This window comes from Sorex fumeus, unplaced genomic scaffold (genome assembly GCF_029834395.1).
Source record: "Sorex fumeus unplaced genomic scaffold, SorFum_2.1 ptg000169l, whole genome shotgun sequence".
NCBI lineage: Eukaryota > Metazoa > Chordata > Mammalia > Eulipotyphla > Soricidae > Sorex > Sorex fumeus.
Genome location: NW_026606226.1, coordinates 12,417,244 through 12,437,838, shown reverse-complemented (window position 1 = coordinate 12,437,838; position 20,595 = coordinate 12,417,244). Strand labels below are relative to the sequence as shown.

General features: G+C 46.3%; 1 protein-coding gene across 1 annotated transcript in view; it reads left to right on the top strand.

Moving 5' to 3' along the window:
- Window positions 1-473: 473 nt before the first annotated feature.
- ETS1 (ETS proto-oncogene 1, transcription factor) overlaps window positions 474-20,595 on the top strand; it is a 147,575-nt gene continuing 127,453 nt past the window's right edge. Inside the window, exon 1 of the mRNA XM_056107679.1 lies at window positions 474-585. Within this exon, the coding sequence (XP_055963654.1) occupies window positions 489-585 (97 nt within the window). The 5' untranslated portion in view covers window positions 474-488. The remainder of the gene's footprint in view (window positions 586-20,595) is intronic.

The following is a 20,595-nucleotide window of genomic DNA, read 5'->3' as shown; positions in this document are numbered from 1 at the left end:
TTTAGAAGTAATTACTGAATTCTCCACACCCCCAAAGTTTTCTGTAATAAAAATAACACTGTGCCTAGAAATCACAACTGTATTGTCCATTCTTAGTAGGTTTTCTAATATACGAATAAAAGAATTCCCACCTAGAAAAGCTGGGGAGACAGGACAGGGTTAAGGCTCTTCCCTGGCACTCCCATTCCCAGCACCCCATAAGGGGCCCTGAGAACCTCTGGAAGTGACCTCTGAACATAAAGCCAGGAGCAGTCCTGAGCACCAGCTGTGGCTCAAAAAACAATGGGGCTTGCCGAGAGATGTTGAATTGAAGGATGGGGTTGTGGGCATGGTTCGGCGTCACCTCTGGGAACAGCACGATTCACTTGCCATGTGGATCACAGAGCTTGCAGCCCTGTAGTTGGGGCGGGTGCAGCCCATCCTGTTTCCAGCCTTCCCAGACTTAACCACACCTCCCAATTTAAGGAGGCCGTGCTATTAGGAACATTATGGTCCCTGCATCCTCTTTAGCCACCCAGCAGAGGATTCCTGCAGGTAGTTGGAAAGAGACCACAGTTCCCGCAGGACCGACGCTCCGGCAGAGCCGTAAGTGACGCAGAAGTAAAGCTGGAGCTTCTGCCTGAAACTCTGCAGTTCATTTTTCTTTCCTTCCCTTGTCTTTTTTTTTTCTTTTCCTTTACAAAGATCCTGGGAGGTTGGAGTAGATCGTGGGGCACTTTCGGGAGACAAATGAGGTTTCTGTTTCTCTGCATCCCCCGTTTTCCATTCATCCGCTAACCCACAGTGCAAAAGTGAGGTGCTAGGCGCTCACGGGGTCTGACTCCAAGACGGGGGCTCTCCCTTCGCTTTGATTTGGAGACGCTAAGCCACGCTGGATGGAGACTCCTTCAGATGGCTTGGAAGGGATCTCACGTTTTCAACCCACACCGGAGCCTTTCCAAAGACAGAGAGAGTCTTTCGCCACAGGGGGTTTGCCCTTTTCTGTCTGTCACCTCTAGGGAGGCTCTGATTTTACTTCTTTTCTTTCTTTTTCTTAAATGTCTGGCTTTGCTTTTCTTGTTTGCCTAGCAACTCAAAGCACTTGCTTTCCAGAGAGCACACTTTGGACTCATTTTGGGCTCATTCTGGCCAGCCCAGGTCACCTTGTATGTGTCTCTCCCTGCCTTGGGGTTTGGGGTTCTCTAGCCTTTGGGACTGCAGTAGAGCCAAGGGAAGAGAGAAATCCCACAATCAGGGGGCCCTGTCCCCCTTCCTCTGCAGACCAGGACCTCAGCAGCTTTTCCAGTACGGAAAAGCCGGATCCTTGCCGGGGAGGGGGCAGGAGGGAGAGTTGAGCCCCATACTTCAACTATGAGACTTCCCAGCCCCATGCAGTTAGTTGTCTGTGAGTGCCGGTTAAGCAGAAAACTCTTGGCAAAGTTACTGCGTGACTTGCAGGCTTTGCTTATCAACCTTTTGGAGAAGTGTTGTTTATTTTTTACAACTTCAAGGCCATTTCTCCTTCCCATTCAAGCAATTTCTGGGCAGTGACTAGCAAGATGTCCTTTCCTTGTTTAGGACACATGATGCTAAAATGCTGAGAGTCTGTGGACAGCAGGGTGGCACTGCCCCAAACTGCTACTCTCCTTTTCCTCTCCTCGTTTGAACCTCAGGAGCCAACTCATGGACTCCTCCAGGGGTTCTAAGCCCAGCGGGGGTCGGGGAGGGGGCACTGGGGGGGGGGAGGACCCTTGCTCCTGGGGAGGGGCTTCCTTACCTGTTGGCTCCTGAATGGAGGAAAAGGACCCCCCATGAGTTCCAGTCTGTGAAGTGCTTTGAAGATGAAAAGGCCTTTTCATGTGTTGCTCCTTGTCGTTATTAATATTAATATTTGAAGAAGCATGCTGGTTCTAATTGTAAAGCTGCAGCCCCCGTCTTTGCCAGCTCAGGAATGAAAAAACAAACAGGGACGGTCACCCCACAGCCTCTTCCGGACCTGGTTCCGGTCGTGGTTCTGTGAAGGAGGCTGGGGAGCTGATTACCCTGGAGCATTTTGGTCTCACAGGCTCCTCCCAGGGACATGCTAGTTGGCAGAAGTGCCAGGAGAGCCCCAAGGAGAACCTGGCATGGGCAGAGGGAGGTCACCCTTCAAGGTCAGCTGTGGCCTGGAGGATGTGGCTTAGATGTGGCTTAGAGTATGGATGGAGCCAGTGGTAGCCTGGGTAGTCTTGGAGTTCCGATACCAATGGGATGCCATGGGTCTGAACACTGGATCTGGAGTCTGGAAAAGAAATGTACTTACAGAGTCTGTGTATTAGGAGTTATTTAGCATGAGGGTGTACTTATTATTATTATTGGGCTGGAGCAATAGCACAGCAGGTAGGGCATTTGCCTTACACGTGGCTGACCTGGGTTCTATTCCTCCGTCCCTATTGGAGAGCCTGGTAAGCTACCGAGAGTATCCCACCCTCAGGGCAGAGCCTGGCAAGCTCCCCGTGGCATGTTCAATATGCCAAAAACAGTAACAATGGATCACAATGGAAATGTTACTGGTGCCCACTGGAGCAAATTGATGAACAACAGGAGGACAGTGCTACAGTGCCATTATTATCATTATTATTATTATTATTATTATTAGTAGTAGTAGTAGTAGTAGTAATTTGTTTGGTGCTGGCGATGGAACCCAGGGCCTCAAGCCTACCAGTCCCTGAGCCATTATTCTTATCATTACCACCCCGTGAGCATTCTTATTCTTCTTTTCCATCTCTAAAATGGTTGGCAGCTCACTTGTTTCACCCAGAGGACAGAAGTCACTAACACAGAAGTTGAAAGGCTGAGGAAGCAGATAAGGTTGGGGGTCCTCTGAAGGAGCCTTGTGGCAGCCTGAGGGGGTAGGGGGCTCTGGAGTGGTGCAAAGGGCATTGTTATGGAATGTACTACACGTTTCCCTGGTCAGTACACAGCTCAGCAATTGCCCCGTGTCTTACTTATGGTACAAGCACGTCTCTAACCCCATGTTTGTTGGTTTTTTAGCTGTGTGGGGGGGCTCCGAAGCAGGGCTCAGAAGGCCTGGTTAGGGGATTCACTCCCTGCATACTTAGCTCTCTACCCTTCAGTACTCAGCCTTTTGGTGCTCGGGGACTTTCTATTCCAGAGATCAAACTTGGGTTCTTCCACAAATCAGGCCCACATCCCTGGCCCCTGAGCCAATTCCTCAGCTCTTTGCTACTTCCTGATTTATTTTTTGGTGACCAGATCTGCTTCCCCAGCAAGTCTCTTTTCCAAACCACCACCAGAATGACTACTTCTCCCTCAAACTGCAGAAGAAAAGAGGCTTGGCATTTCTCCTCTCAAGCCCCACTCACCACTCGCATCTTTCTCTCTTCTCTATGGAAATTAAGAAGCAGTTAGTATTTAAGCAGAATCAATTTTTGTGGAGCATTTATCAGGGTGCAGTCGTTGCAGAAATGCAACTGAATGGCATTTGGGACACATTTTTTTTTGAGTTTCGTCCATGCTGGGGAAACTTAACTATGAGGACTGCTCACTTCTTCCTTCTTCCTCTGCTTTGCCCCTGTCCTATTGACTGGCTAATGTTAGGGAACGCGGTCATTCATCTGCCTCTGGACATAATTCCTGCCTTTCTCCAGAGGAAGGATTAGAACTCTAATGCGTAATGAATGTTTCCTAGTTTCCAGGGCCTGGCTAGGAGCTTGGGCTAGTCATGGCATTTAATGTACCACCAAGTCCTGGAGGTGGGTGCTTTGCAATTCACCTTCAACCACAAGGACCCTGGGGTCCCAGATTATGACCTGTGTATGGTAGGGACAGATTAGAGTCTTGGACACGCGAGTCCAGAGCCTGGGTTTGGACTGGAAACCTCACAGGAAATCCCTTAGTAGCTTGAGACTCTTAGACAAATAGAGGCTGGATTTTTCTGCTTATTCTGATGATTTGCTTATCTGGAAGAATACTGTGTATTTGTCCTCCCCCGCACTCTGAAATAAGTTTATTCATTGTTATGAAACTGCTGACTTTGACTTCTAGGTTGGTCTAGTAAATCTCTCCCTCCAACCCTCTTGGGGCAGATACTGAATCTCCAATCTGTACCTACTTTACATTGGTCCCATGTCAACAGGGAGGAGACTGTGTTCAATACCAGTGTTGCATGAGGATTGTTTATTTTAGAAGATAGGATGGGACCTGCAAGGAGGTTAATATTAAAAGACGATCTGCTTTGTTAATGAAGTGAAGCCATTATTTTGGGTGTGAGGTGGGGTTGGAGCGATGGGGACAGCTGTGTCTAGAGGCTGTAGGAAAGGGCATTCTGGTTTTTTGTTTTGTTCTGTTTTTTACTTTTGGGTCATACTCAGCGATGCTCTGGGGTTACTCCAGGCTCTGTACTCAGAAATTACTCCTGGCGGTGCTTGCAGGACCATATGGGATGCTGGGTATTGAACCAGGTTGGCCACGTGCAAGACAAACATCCTATCCACTGTTCTATCACTTCAGCCCCAGGAAAGGACATTCTTGATGAGTTTCTTCCCCTAGAAGAGGGAGATTCCATATTCTGGATGACCAAGTGACATTATCGCCTAGGGAGCTTAGAAGATAGAGTTTGGAGAGGAGGCACTTGAATGGAAGTCAAACTCGGAGGGCAGATGCCAATATTTTCAGTAGGGAGAAATAAAATCCCTACACTTTCTCGAGCTGTGCCAAGGCAGAAAAACAAACAAAAGGAATCATCAGATCGGAATATTATTTCTTGAATGTAAATTTTTAAAAGCATTTTGTTTTGAGGGGGCTGGAGAGATAGCACAGCGGGTAAGGCGCTTTCCTTGCACGAGGCCAACCTGGGTTCAATTCTGAGCATCCCATATGGTCCCCTGAGCACCGCCAGGAGTAACACCTGAGTGCAGAGCCAGGAGGAAGCCCTGTGCATTGCCAGGTGTGACCCAAAAAGCAAAAAAAAATATACCATTTTATTTTGAAATCTTCTCTGATGCATGGAATGTTGCAAATGGTGAAAAATAGGACTGGAGAGTTAGCTCAGGGGCTGAGCACTCGCCTTGGACTGCAAATAAGGAAATAAACTATAAGATAAAATGGCGAAAAGTAGAAAATGTATTATTCTCCTTAGCCACCGTTGGGATCTCCCACAGATTCTTCATCCCCCAGGCAGGAGTCCTGGTGGTGAGGAGGAAGAGATGAGGCCAGCTTCTTGACTGCAGAATCTGATCACTAAAATCGGAGCTTTAGGACAAGAACAGAAGACGGATGGGATGTGCTTCTCATCTGTTCCTTGACCTGAGGGGCCCACACGCTCCTTCTGGCTGGGCTGCTCTTGCAGATAAAAAGTCAAGCTTCTGCTCAGTGTATAGCTCTGATATCTTCTGGCCTCTACTTGTGTGGTTCTGCCACCCTGTAACGGCCGTCCTGTTATAATCGCTGGTGAGTTTAGCCAAGCCAGCGCAGACACTGCCTTTCACATGAAGTTGGGGCTCTCTGAGGAGCAACCTGAGGATTCTGGTGGAAACACAGAGCATATGGCAGGCCCCAGAACCGCTGGCTTAAGCTTTGCCCTGTGGCCTGATTCCCAAGTGGTTCCCTTGCTGTTGGGGAAGCATCCAGTAAACAATGGTCCGGTCACGGTCACGGTCACGGTCCTCCCGTTGTTCATCGATTTGCTCGAGCGGGCCCAGTAACGTCTCCATTGTGAGACTTGTTGTTACTGTGTTTGGCATATTGAATACGTCAGGGGGAGCTTGCCAGGCTCTGTGTGGGCTAGAAACCAGTACACAACAGCAAAAACAAAACAAAATGTTAGCCCAACAAACAACAACTCTTGCAATATTTTCGGTGGTAGCTTTTTCCTTCCTTGCACGTCAACCTTGTTGCCTAAGTGTTCCTCAATCAAGATGGACGTCTATATCCAAACCAAAAAGATGTTGGTTTACCTCAGAAACTGATGGAGGTTTCCCTTTGTGAGTTTGTTCCCCATTAAGAACAATGCTTGCTTATTTGTTTTATGCATAACAGTGATACAAAGGGCTTCCCACTCAACAGAAATTACAGCTTCTTTCCCCTTGTAAAATTCTTTTTTTTTTGAGGGGGTTGGGGAGTTTTTGTCATGCCTGGGAATGCTCAGGGATTATTCCTGATTCTGCACTCAGGATTTACTCATGGCAGTGCTCAGGGACCATATGGGATGCTGGGAATCTCTTCAACCCCTCCCTTCTGTGAAATTCTTTTTTTGTGTGTGCTTTTTGTGGTCACACCTGGCATTGCACAGGGGTTACTCCTGGCTCATGCAGTCAGGAATTACTCCTGGTGGTGCTTGGGGGACCATATGGGATGCTGGGAATCGAACCCAGGCAGCCGCTTGCAAGACAAATGCTCCCACCTGCTGTGCTATTGTTCCAGCCCCGAAATTCTTGACTAATGTTGCTCAATCTGAGATTAGGGAAGGGAATCCTTTTCTGATGATTTAAATATCAGCCTTTTAGAGAAAGATAAGGAATTTAGACCATCTGGGTTCTTGCTTGAGTACCTAAATAAATATCTTCTGCCACTTTGATAAGTCAAAAATAACAATTAAAATGCTGGATACTATTCGTGTATGCTAAGTAATGCCAGATTGTTACTATCAGTGTCATTAGAAATAATAATGAACGTGGTTGGAGCGATAGCACAGCGGGTAAGGCGTTTGCCTTGCAAGCAGCCAACATGGCCGACCCGAGTTCGATTCCTCTGCCCCTCTCGGAGAGCCCGGCAAGCTACTGAGAATATTTAACCCGCATAGCAAAGCCTGGCAAGCTACCCATGACGCATTCGATATGCCAAACACAGTAACAATTGTCACAATGGAGACATTACTGGGCCCGCTCGAGCAAATCGATGAACAACGTGAGGACAGTGACAGTGATTGTTCCCTGACCATTTGTGTGCTAAGCACTTTCACTCGAGAGAATCTCATCAGCAATCCTGGAAAGGTTTAATGTGATGATCCCCATGCTCTAGCTGGTAAAAGGTAAAAGGTAAAGGCCCTCCCGTTGATCGTCGATTTGCTCGAGCGGGCCCAGTAACGTCTCCATTGGAGACTTTGTTGTTACTGTGTCTGGCGTATCGAATACTCTCGGTAGCTTGCTGGGAACCAAATTAAAAACTTGGCCTGCTCTAGCTGAGGAACCAAATTAAAAACTTGGCCTGTGGGCATCCAATAAGAATGGAACTCTAGGCTAACCCAACTTCTGGACTCCAGAACTACCTACCCATCTGCCGAACACAACTTTCCTGGGCTCCGTTTATTGAAATTTTTTAAATGGGTAGACTAGATGAGTGGTGTTGCAACCTCCCAAGTCATTTAACTTACAATCTCTCTCCTGATAGAAGAATGTTGGCAAGCTGTTCAGCATTGTACGGAGAAATGGGAACCTTCCAATTCGGGCCATCAAATAAATGAAACTCCACCATGAAAATCACAATCAGACATAGTCCCAGAAGTTGCCTGCTGGATTGGAGACATCTAAGGCAGCTGCTGTCCTTTCATTCCATTTGAAAAGAGTCTCATTAAAGGGATCCTGCTCCCTGTCATTGTTCTCCCAACCTCTCTCTCCTCGCAGTTTTATTGAATGGTTCTTAAGAGCCTAAACCATATCTAAATTCTAGATTACATCTGACAGACCTCCTCACACAGAGCTGAAAAGTCATTATGTTAAACCCTAGGTCCCTTAGGGATTTTGCTGGCTGCAGCCATAGGGTTAGAGTTGACATATTTAGCTTTGCAGCCCGTCTTTGTTTGGGTCAGACTTGACAAAAAAATCTAATAGACCATGAACTCTGCTACCTCCCTCCTTGTAAAGTGCCCATAACATCATTCATCCAGCTTTCTCTTGTTTCTAGCTTCTTAGCGGAAAAAAAAATACACACACACACAAAACACCCTAATGTATTTATTTAATTGTGTATGGGGGTCCCATGGGGTGCCCAGTACTGCAGGACATTTGTTTGTTTAGTTGTTTGTTTTGGGGACACATCCAATAGTGCTCAGGGATTACTCCTGACTCTGTGCTCAGGGATCACTCCTGGAAGTGCTTAGGGGGACCATATGCGGTGCTGGGGGTTGAACCCAAGTTGGCTGCATGCAAGGCAAAAACCCTACCCACTGTACTATGGCCCCTGCAGGACACCCGAAGGTCAACTGTGACCATTCACTGAATTCCACAGACTAGCACTGGAAGATAAGGCTGTGACTCATTTCCCAGTAAGATGGTTTATTGGCAGTTAAGGCCACAGGCATTGGGCACCAAAAATTCCTGGACATCTAGGGAAAGGCCTAGCCCCTTGTGCTTAAGAGAGCCAGCAGCATGGGGGACTTTATGCCAATGTTCTCCCAGTCATAGACATTATGGGACTTATTTCTATGAGGAGAAAACTTAAAGGAAGATACTCTCTCTCCTAATGGCTACAGCATGGTCAGCTAACATCACCTCTCTGTTCAAGAAACGCTAATGAGTGACTCCTTGAGGAAGGCAGAGCAACACACTCTTGTAAATGCTGAAAGAAGTCCACTTTAGTATTCCGAGTCAGATTACTCTGTCACCTTACTTCATATAGCCCCTGAAAGTCTTTTTGCTTCATTAGGAAATGGGGTCCTTTCAAGAGGAGTCATTTCTAGGTTTCTATTGAAGTAAGGATTGAGGATCTGATTTCCTTGTTGGAGAGAAGCAAGACTTAAATATCAAGGATGTTATAAGAGGTTGATTTGCAGAATCAGTGAAAGAACTGGTGAGTTTAGTGTGAGCTGGGGGAAGTCACTAGTCCATAAATCAGAACCTCACCTTCGTCTTTAGTTTGTGGTGGCTACTTGAGATAAGAAGGGATGTTTATTCCTGTCATGTTGGCAACTCAGACAAGAAAAGTCAGGTTCTTAGAGATAAGCAGTCAGAGAAAGCATCCTGAGTTCCTCTAGTCACGTTTTGCCTTTTCTTATTCTAGCTACAAAGATTCCTTAGGAGAGCAAGTTCCGCCATGTAAATAGGCTTAATTTCAAATTTTTGGAGAACTGTGTTAAGTTAGCTGCCAGAACAGGGTAAGGAGTGACAAAACAAACTGAAAAAAAAAATGAAACTCGCATAAGGATTAGAAAGGAGTGATGAAAGAGATGACAAAGGTGTCTATCTGGTACACCTCCAGATTTCAAGGAAAATACATTTCTTGTAGTGAGTATAGGAGAAGTCTCACTGCAGGGGAGAGCTTCCCCTTGATTCCCCTTGATTCCCCTTGATTCAAGGGGAGAATCCCCTTGAATCAAGGAGAGAATCCCCTTGATTCTATTTTTTTGTTTTGTTTTGTTTTGTTTTGGTCCACACCCAGCAGTGCTCAGAGCTTATTCCTGGATCTGTGCTCAGGGATCACACCCAGTGGTATAGGGGACCATATGTTTTACTGAGGATTTAACGCAAGTGCCTTAACCCCTGTAGTATCTCTCTGACCTCCTCCTTTCTTTTTCATATCAACAAAATCTACATGTTCTTGGATATTCTTGGGCACCAAGATATAGTTCTTGGACAAATTAACTCTATTTAATATTCAAGTTTCTTCCTTTGTTCAATCAATACATGGGTAGTCTGTCTATTTTCTAGAAGCAGACCATCCTGGCTCTCAAGCAATTCACGACTCTGAGCAGAAAGATCCATATACCAAGGAATACTGTGGGCTGGAGCGATAGCACAGCGGGTAGGGCGTTTGCCTTACACGCGGCCAACATGGCCGACCCGAGTTCGATTCCTCCGCCCCTCTCGGAGAGCCCGGCAAGCTACCGAGAGTATTCGATCTGCCAGACACAGTAACAACAAAGTCTCCAATGGAGACGTTACTGGGCCCGCTCGAGCAAATCGACGATCAACGGGAGGGCCTTTACCTTTTACCTTTACTGTGGACTTTGTACTATAGAGAAGGAGGAGAATTTTCCCCCTGACCACTCTGGGTTCTTCTGGGGCTTGTTGAGTCATCAAATGAATGATCACAGAGAAAAAACTGTAGTGACATACATATGGGAGATTGACATAAACGTGGAGTCCAAGGTCAGTGAGGGGACATAAGAGCATGTCTGCATCTTGATTTCACGAATGGCATAGAGTTTGGGTTCTAGGAGTGTGTGTGGGGGGCTGTTATATTTCAGAGGAAATTCTGGAATTCGACTCTGGATATAGATTTTTGCATTTTGACATCTCTCCAAAGGCAAAGTCCTGATTATGGGTACTAACCCTGATGGTTTTTCTCATGAGCTTGCAAGCCCTGACTGAACTCAGCTTCAAATGGCTCCCACGCCACAGAGACTGAATTTGGGGAGGTCGAGTAGAACATCTGAGAAACAACCTCTCCTTTCATGTTAGAAAGAATCCTGTGCTAGAAAAACTAAGAACCAAGGAGGTCAAAGAGACCTTCCTGAAAAATGGACCCAGTGGTAGCATTCGGAGAGATGGACGGAAACTCCTGCAGGTTAAGGATGCTGTCTTGTAAGAGGTAAAACTACTTCCTTTGATTTGGCAAAGGCACTATTTGCTCCCTTTCAATGGCCGGTCCTTTAAGAATATGCATGCTTTTTCTTGGGCCAGAAAGAGAGTACAGTGGTTAAGGTACTTGCATTGCACTTGACTGACACAGGTTTGATCTTCAGTATCAATTATGTTCTCCTGAGATCTGCCAGGAGTAAGCCTTAAGTACTGCCAGGTGTGTGGCCCCCGAATCAAACCAAACCAAACAGAAAGCAAGTACTTTTATTTCTATAATCAAGGTCAAATACATCTCCTTTTTTACATCTACTTGTAGGAATCCTAAGTTATTGATATTAGAAGAAAAGTTATTTGCAAGTCTATTCAATATTTTGCATCAGTTTTTTGCATCATTTTTGAAAGGGGAAAAATAGGAACTAAACTGTGTTGCCTACATGGCTAACATGGCTTTATCACACATTTGTAGTCTGTTCAGCCTTTATACTCAGGTTATGTGTTCGTTTTTTATTTCTAATCTCAGGTCAAAGATTAGTGTGTAAGGTCAAATTTAAGACCTAATAGCCTGGGCTTGGGAGAAAGCTCAGAAGGCTGGAACTTATGCTGGGCATGCCTTGGGTTTGATCCTTGCCACCCCTACCCTCAGCATCCCCGGGAATAGCCCTCTTGGATCCAGATATCCCCAGGCCCCAACTCTGAGCCATCAGTGTCATATAGACCTAGGAGTAACTCCTGGCCTTCCCCTCAAACCCCTACAATGTCCATGTGGTTTGCAATGTGATTGTCAATGAGCATTCAAATATAGAATGTACACATCCTCTGTCTCAACATCAGCATGTTAAGGCATTTAAGGAGAACACGCATATTTCAGGGACCTTCATCATGTCAAGGAACTGGGGATTAATTGTATAATAATCAGAGGGTCATTAAGAAAAGCATTGTGTCGGGGTTAGAGAGATATGGGGAGGGCACTTGCTTTGCATGCACCTGGACTGGGTCTGATCTCTGGTGTCTCTTGTGGTCCCCTGAACACTGCCATGAGTAATCCCTGAGTTTATAGCCAGATGTAACTCTGAGCATTGTTGATGTGACCGAAACACTCAAAAAAAAAAAAACCCAGAAAGAAAAGAAAAGCATTACACCTAAGGACATTTTTAAGAAAAAAACAAAAACAAAGAAAAAAAAAGTGGCAGTTGTAAACCACAGGACAACAAGTTATGTTGTTGACATAGAAAATGGCCCCGGCATTGTGCCATGCGCCAGTGATTATGGCAGGTTACAAAGAGTCCTCTCTTCCTTCTGGGCCTCACTCATGCAGCCCCCTGGAGGGTTCTGCTGAGTCCGGTCAGCCCATGGATTCCCACAGGGCTTCAGACAGCATCTTCAGAAACCCCTTGCTCCCTGGCAGCCAGAGCTCCCTCTAGGGTACACAGAAAACACCTCTTCTTACACTCTTCTGTCATTTTTTTTCTTAATTTGGGGGCCACATCCAGTGGTGTTCAGGAGCTAGTTCTAAATATATATATATATTATTTGTCCAATACCCATCTAGTAAGGGGTTTATGTCCAGGACATACAAGACACAAATAGAACTGTACAAGAAAAAATAACCTCCAACCCCATCAAAAATGGGGAGAAAAAATGAACATAAACTTTCTCAAAAAAAATTAAAATGGCCAAAAGGCATATGAAAAAATGCTCTACATCGCTAAACATCAGGGAGATACAAATCAAAACAATGAGGTATCATCTTACACCACAGAAATTGGTATACATCAAAAAGAACAAGAACAACCAGTGCTGGCGCAGATGTGGGGAGAAAGGGACTCTCTTTCATTGTTGGTGGGAATGCTGACTGGTGCAGCCTTTTTGGAAAACAATATGGGCATTCCTTAAAAAAACTAGAAATTGAGCTTCCATATGATCCTGCAATGCTACTTCTGGGAATATGTCCCGAAGGTGCAAAAAAGTACAGTAGAAATGACATCTGCACTTGTATGTTCATTGCAGCACTGTTCACAATAGTCAGAATCTGGAAACAACTCGAGTGCCCAAGAACAGACGACTGATTAAAGTAAAACTTTGGTACATCTAGAAAAAGGAATACTATGCAGCGATTAGAATAGATGAAGTCATGAAATTAGCTTTTAAGTGGATGGTCATGGAGAGCATCGTGCTAAGTGAAATGAGTCAGAAAGAGAGGGACAGACACAGAATGACTGCACTCATTTGTGGAATATAAAATAACAGAATATGAGACTGACACCCAAGGGCAGTAGTCACAAGGCTCCATAGTTGGAAGCCTGTCTCATAAACTGGGGGAGAAGGCAACTGGGATACAGAAGGGATCACTAAGTCAATGATGGTTGGAAGAATCATTCGAGACGGGAGATGTGTGCTGAAAGTAGATCAAGGACCCAACGTGATAGGATCTCAGTGTCTATATTGCAAACCATAATGCCCCAAAGTGAGAGAAAGTATGGGGAAATTATCTTCCATAGAGGCAGGGGGAGGGTTGGGATGGGAGGGAGGGATACAGGAGACACTGGTGGTGGGAAATGTGCACTAGTGAAGGGATGGGTGTTTGATCACTGTATGACTAAAACTCAAACATGAAAGCTTTGTAACTGTATCTCATGGTGATTCAATAAAAAAAAAAAGAAAGATTTGGAATCACTCCTCATGGTGCTTAAGGGACCCTACAACGTAACTAGGTCTTCTGTAGACAAAACATATTCTAGAGAGGTTGGAAAGATAGTACAGTGGGTAAGATGCTCGCTTTTCATGTGGCTGACCTGGGTTTGATCCCCAGAACCACTTATGGGTTGCCTGAGCACCGCCAAGAGCGATCCCTGAGCACAGAGCCAGGAATAAGCCCTGAGAACAACTGCGTGTGCTCCCCTCCTCCACCCAAACATCTGTGCTTGAATCTTCTGCACGACGCCCTCATCCCTTAAATGAACTTTTCTGCCTTCTTTGTAAATTACTCATTTTTGTGGTGTTTTGTTTTTGTTTGAAGAGTGGCACCTGGCAACGCTCAGAGCTCACTCCTAGTTCTGCATTCAGAGAGAATCTCTCCTGGTATTACTCAAGGGACCATTTGCTGTGTTCAGTATTCAAATTACTATCTCTCTAACCCCAAATTGCTTATTTTCAATCCTATAAATTTGGGACAGTGATGACAGAGAAGCATGGAAGGAGCAGGGGTCAGACACCCTGCGGAAGGTCTCTTTGTGACCTGCTGCCAAAGTCCCTGAACCTTTCTGCTCCTTTGATCAAACAGGGGCAATTTGTGGGACATGTGAACATGTACTCCTATAAGTGATGACTTGTGTGCCATCAACCTTTCCCTAACTCGAGGGAATGGAGTGATCCTGGCCATATAGGGCTTACATTCTAATACCACTATATTTTATCTGGGGCAATGAGCACATTTAATTGAGTGGTGGGAAAAGGCTTCTTTGATAAGGAAAATGGTAACATTTAATAGCAAACGAAGGGACTCAGATCTCACTTAGAATAGAAGCTCATACGAACCTCTTATTTCAAATGGATCCGTAGTCAAAGGTTCAACTTATGTAGCTCTCCAGCCAAAAAATCAATGTCTTTCCCTCTGATCTACCACTTACATTTTTACTTGTGAGATTCCTACCTTGTTAAAAAATAAATTCACTCATTCATTGATTTTAAAAAAGCCCAAATGTTGCCTTAGATGCAGCTGACCTGGGTTCAATCTGGTCTCCTGTGCCCCACCAGGTGTGGTTCCTGCGTAGAGTCAGGAGTTAGTCATGAGCACCATCAAGTGTGACTCAAAAATCAAATCAAAGGCCAAAATGCTTTGCTACCCATGTACTGTCTTAAATGATAGAGATAAAAATGCAAAATACACAGCATATTGACCCACCAAACACAAAAATATTAATTTGAAAAGATACATGTACACTTATGTTCACTACAGCTCTTGGTACAAGAATCAGGATATGGAAGAAATCCAGATGTCCAACAATAGATGGATGGGTCAAGTAGCTTCTCTCTGCACAATGGAATACCAGCAGCCACTAGAAAAGTAAAGTCATGCAGTTTGTAGCCACTGGGGTGGAACTGGAGAGTATCATGCTGAGTGTAATAATCGAGAGGCAGAAAGACAAACAAAGGATGATCAAACTCATCTGTGGCATGAAGAGAAACAAATCAAGGGTGTGGACAATACTGATCAATAGCACGTATCAGATACCAGAACATAGACTTCAGAGTGCCAGGTTTGGGAGGAGAGGAGTGGAGGGCAACAGATAGGTTTCTGGGAAGTAACATGGGAACAAAGATGGAGGGTCTGGAGGAACAGGGATGATGCTAAGGCAGGTACCAGTCTGCACAAAAATCGTCAGTGGCGATCACCAAACAATGGGGTGATTGAGGGGGATAAGGAACTTTAGGTTGGAGGTGACATAGGGATGGAGGCGGTTATGGGCATGTGGTGGGGGTGTGGATAACTTTGAACATCAATACCAGAAAGTTGAGCACTGTTATAGCCATATTCCCTAAAGTAAAGTAAAGTAAAGACCCTCCCATTGATCATCGATTTGCTCGAGTGGGCCCAGTAACGTCTCCATTGGAGACTTTGTTGTTACTGTGTCTGGCATATCGAATACGTCACGGGGAGCTTGCCAGGCTCTGCCCTGCAGGCGAGATACTCTCGGTAGCTTGCCGGGCTCTCCAAGAGGGGCGGAGGAATCGAACTGGGGTCGGCCATGTTGGCTGCGTGCAAGGCAAACACCCTACCGCTGTGCTATCGGCTAGTCCGAAAGTAGTGAGTGGTTGCAAGGTCAACCTAAAGTCAACCTGCAGCAAACTATAAACTAAACTCCTGGATGTACTTGGATATTCCCTAAACCATAATAATATAAAAATACAGCCTTTAAGGCACAGAATCCACTTCCCAGGAGCTCCAGGGCTGTGGGAGAGGCTATTGTCTGCCCTGTGTTGGGCCAGAGAAGGGGCTGGCCGGTCCTGAAGGGGTGAAGGCTGCATTAGGAAGGTCTCTGGTGGCGAAGCTTTCTGAGATGAACCTCAACACTAGAGAAAGGGGTTCACTTGGAGAAGGAGGTGGAACAACATTTCTATCAGCGGTCACAGAGTCGACAGCCGTCGGGAGACCTGGGGATGGGAGCAGGGGAGCCAGAGGTACCCTGATCCTGGAGGCCAGCCCGAGAGCTGGGAGGGTCCTCAGCCATGTGCATTTTGCTCCTGCTCTGTCCATTCCATTTAAGAACCATGGGGGCCAGGGTGTTGCTCGGTGGTAGACCCTTTGCCTTGCAAGCATGAGGCCCTGGGTTGGAGCCTTGGCACCACCTAAAAAGAAAAAGCGAGAGGGAAGAAACCAGAAACTCTTCTGGATTCCCCCTTACCAATGTCACCTTCCTATGACTGGCCAGTGGCCTGGCCCTGCTAGGTTTAGCAGCTCAGTCTGAAGTCACCCTGTGGTTCCTTGGGATGGGAAGAACCTGGGTCGGTATCATTCGAGAGGAAGTCCTTGGACAATAAGCCAAGGAAAAAGAAGGATCATCCCCGGTTCTCCTCTTGTTCTCTTGCTGCTTCTGATGTCTACAGCAGATGTTCCGTGTCCTAATCGACAAGCGGGAAACGAGTTTTGTTTTACTAGGATTTTTTTTTTGATGTGTGTGTTCTCCAAGAGAGAAGAAGGCAGCAATCCATTTCTGTCCCTCAGTTATTTCCTGAGACGAGAGCCCTCGGGAGGCCGGGCAACTCCCTCTTTCCAGCTTCCTCCCTGGGTTCAGGGCACTGCCTGGAGATGCTGAGGGAGCCCCCAGCCCTCCCCAAAGCAGTCTCTGGGCGGGCAGCCTCTCTCCTCCTCCCCTGTGCAGTCGGGGAGACAAGGCCGATTTCTACAGGCTCTTTTCTACCTTATGCTGCATGTCCTAATGAAGAGGAGGAGGGTTTGGCAACAGATGGAGACTCTCAGAGCCTTGGAGCTGGGTTGAAGGATGACAATTCCCGACGTCCTTTCTCCTGCACAACTCTAAGTTAAATCAAACTTCAGAAGGGAAAAGGCCTATTCAGCAATTTGGCTAGTCTAGGGCTGGCTCTGAGGGCCCGGAGGACATACCTCACACCCTCTGAATTCCCTGATTTCCTCTCCCCCACGCCCAACAGGGAGGAAGCTTTCTGTTTTCTCTCCACAATGTTGGAAGCGCACTGTTCAATAAGACCTGTTCCCATCAGGCAGATGATGCTAATGGTTGTCGGATAAGCAGTGAAATTCACAAACAGGGATCTGGGGTTTCCGGTGGGGCTCCTGTGCCCATCACAGAGCCCTGGGATGGGCAGACACCCAGAATTGTTGCCTGCGTGGGCATGCTGTTTCCACCAAGATGACCTTCAGCAGGTGTGAGGACCAAGTGAGGCCTAGACTGTGATGACTCAGAGACTCCGGGGTTTTGCAGGGGGAAAGCAGAGGATGCAGCTCTTGTTTTTTCCTGGAGACAGTTCCCAGAGGTCTAGGGGTCCCTGCAGGGCCCTGGCGGGGTGACTCTGTTATAACCCCCCAGGAAAACCATTCTGATTCCATGTGGGTCTTATGGCACGTCCCTGTGCCAGCCTGGAAGTCTCGTTCTTGTGCAGAGGGAGGCATGGGTGGACACTGATTTAGTAGGACTTCAGATGTGATTTCAAGATGAGAAGTGAGGGATGCCTTGGGGGGATGTGAACATGGCGTTCCTGTCCCACAATGCTGTGTGCTGGCAGGGCAGGACCACACCCCCTCCCCGGCCCCTGTCTCCTGGTCGACACTCAGTGTTGAGTGTGGAGCTTCATAGAGGGAACTGCTCGTGTGCCTGTGACAGTCTCAGCTGAGCGTGGACCCCCGGGGCTGCATGAGTGCCCCCTGCCCTCCAACTTTGAGTTCTCGGGGGACCACACTCCTGCGATGAAGATTCATCTTCTGAAGTGCTAGAGGACCAGATCTTGTGGCTTTGGGAGTCGCTTCTAAAAATTTTAGATGGAAAATTTAGTAGTGCTTCATGGGGAGAGATAGTACAGCAGGTAGGGCTTTTGCCTTGCATATGAATGATCAGGGTTTGATCGCCATATCCCGTGTGGTCTCCTGAGCCCTGCCAGGAGTAATCTCTGAGTGCAGAGAGCCAGGAGTAAGTCCTGAGCATCACTGGGTATGGCTCCAAGTCCCAAATAACTAAATAAGTGAAAGATCTTTTTTTTAGTTTTATACCACCTGGGGGAGAAAAGACCTCCAGAAGGTAAAGTGTTAGTGGGAAGCAGTCCCCACAGGCCATGGTCCCTTATGTCTTCAGAGGCATAGAGCTCGCGCTCAACCCAAAGGCATGCCCGTCAGTATGTCCCGGCGTTGTTCGACTGCAGGATTTGAGGGCATCTCTCATGACAGAGGACTTGCTCACAGGCTCTGATGCTGAATCCACATCAGTACTTTTTGAAATTATAAACAGAACTGAAGACAGAATCCTCTCTCAGTGTTTCTTAAAAGGTATCAGCAATTTAAAGTTTTGCAGAAATGAAAAAAGGACAAATACAAACCGGAAAGCAATGAAATTGAGGCTAAAATACATACTTCTTTCTGCCCTTCTTTTTCTTTTTAAATTTTCTTTTCTCCCCTTTCAGTTTTTCTCCTTCCCTCTTCCTTCCTTTCTACCTTTCTTTCTTTTTCTTTCTTTCTTCCTCTCCTTCCTTCTCTCCCTCCCTCCCTTCCTCCCTCCCTCCCTCCCTCCCTCCCTCCCTCCCTCCTTTCCTCCCTCCCTTCTTTCCTCCCTCCCTCCCTCTTTCTTTTCTTTTCTTTCTTTCTTTTCTTAACTTTAATTGAAACTTTTATTTTCAATGCCAGGGATTGAACTCCAGGCTTTATGCCTCTGCATTCAGGCCTTCCTTTACATGAAGTTAAAGACTTCTCTCTTCAGCCAATTCACCTCTCTCTTTTTATACAAATCCAGCACTCCCCAGAACCCACTGCATGATTGTTGCATAGTTGGACTAAGTTCTGTAAACCTTATCACTGAGCTATATTCCTAGTCCCCTCATGGCATTCCCCCCACAGTTACATATTGGACAAAGGATGCCCACATTTTCATTTTCCATGGGGCCTGTGAATTGAGTATCTCATTACATGTCAGAGAACATCATGCAGATCAGATTTGAGTTCTTACTCAGATTAGGGTCAAGCAGTTTGGAAGATGCACGCACTCTCTTCCAAGGGTGGGCATGCTTGCTTGCTTGCTTTCTTTCTTTCTTTCTTTCTTTCTTTCTTTCTTTCTTTCTTTCTTTCCTTCCTTCCTTCCTTCTTTCTTTCTCTCTCTCTTTCTTTTTTCCTTCCTTCCTTCCTTCCTTCCTTCCTTCCTTCCTTCCTTCCTTCCTTCCTTCTCTCTTTCTAATGCAAGGCAAGAGTTACCTTACCAACTCCAAACTTCTATTTTTTTTTTGCTTTTTGGGTCACACCCAGCGATGCTCAGAGGTTACTCCTGGCTCTGCACTCAGGAATTACTCCTGGCGGTGCTCGGGGGACCATATGGGATGCTGGGAATCGAACCTAGGTTGGCTGCATGCAAGGCAAATGCCCTACCCGCTGTGCTATTGCTCCAGCCCTTTCCAAATTTCTTAACAAATGACTTTTCTCTCTGAATTTCATGACTAAAATTTACTTTTATTTTCTGTTTGTTTGGGGCCACACTCGGTGATGCTTGAGTCTTAGTCCTGACTCTATGCTCAGGGGACCATATATGGTATCAGGGATTGAACCCAGGTCAACTGTGAGTAAGACTGTCACCCTGTACCTAGAAATTTAATCGGAAGCACTCAAGAAAGACAACTTCTTATAGAGCAGAGATCCCATTTGTCCTATGACTATTTTTTTTTCTTCAGAAAAAGATAACTCCACAGTGCCTTCCCATAATTGCTTCTGAGACCATCCCTGCAAGGAGCCATATCATCCACTTTGGGAAACTCTGATACCATGTGTTGAATTTATAAATGCATGAGCTAGGGAGCAGAGTGATAGTACAGTGGGAAGGGCACTTGCCTTGCATGTGGCTGACCTGGGTTTGATCCCCAGCATCCCAAATGGTCCCCTGAGGACCGCTTGGAGTGATTCCTGAGTACAGAGCAAGGAATAACTCCTGGGTGTGGCTCCAAACCAAAAAAAAAGTGGGGGAGGGGAAAGCATTGTGATCAACAGAGATGTTTGTTATATAAATGATTTTCCTGTGCGCAGATGACTCACTGGGAAACCCTCCAGTCAGAACCTTCCTCAGTGTTCTGGGCTGAGTCTGACTAGCTCTTCTCCTGGTTTCCACCTGAATAACAGCCTGTCTCTTCAGGGCATCTCTCTCTGCCTGTGCCCTGGAGGCCCGGCTGATAGGTTCATGCAAAACAATTTCATCTCTTCTTCCTTTCCTGGGTTTTCCTCTGCATCCACACTGAGTGATGCTGATGAACTGCACCTGGCTCTGTGTTTGGGGCTTGCTCCTGGGAGTGCTCAAGCCCAGGTAGGGATGGAACCAGGGTCTCCCCATGCAGAACCCTTGGAGTCACCTCCCCAGTCTGATATTTTCCTTTTTTTTTTTTTTGCTTTTTGGGTCACACCCGGCGATGCTCAGGGGTTACTCCTGGCTCATGCACTCAGGAATTACTCCTGGCGGTGCTCAGGGGACCATATGGGATGCTGGGAATCGAACCTGGATCGGCCATGTTGGCTGCGTGTAAGGCAAACGCCCTACCCGCTGTGCTATCGCTCCAGCCCCTGATATCTTCCTTCTTTTAAGCCAGTTTATTCTTGTGAGGGGTGCAGGAGACTGAAACATGGTTGGAGACTTCTTAATAACCACACCTCAGATCCATCCCCGACTCAAACCCAAGGCCAGGGCTGTTCCTTTTAATTTTTAAATTTTATTTTCATAAAGTTGTGCACCATAATGGATTACATCCAATATTTCAACACCAATCCTACCACTACCTTCCCACCACTTCGAAAATTATTTCGAATTTTCCCACCACCACTCAAGCCTGCCCCACAGGCAAATGCTAGATAATTTATTTTGTATTGCTTGTTCTAGCCTGAGATGTC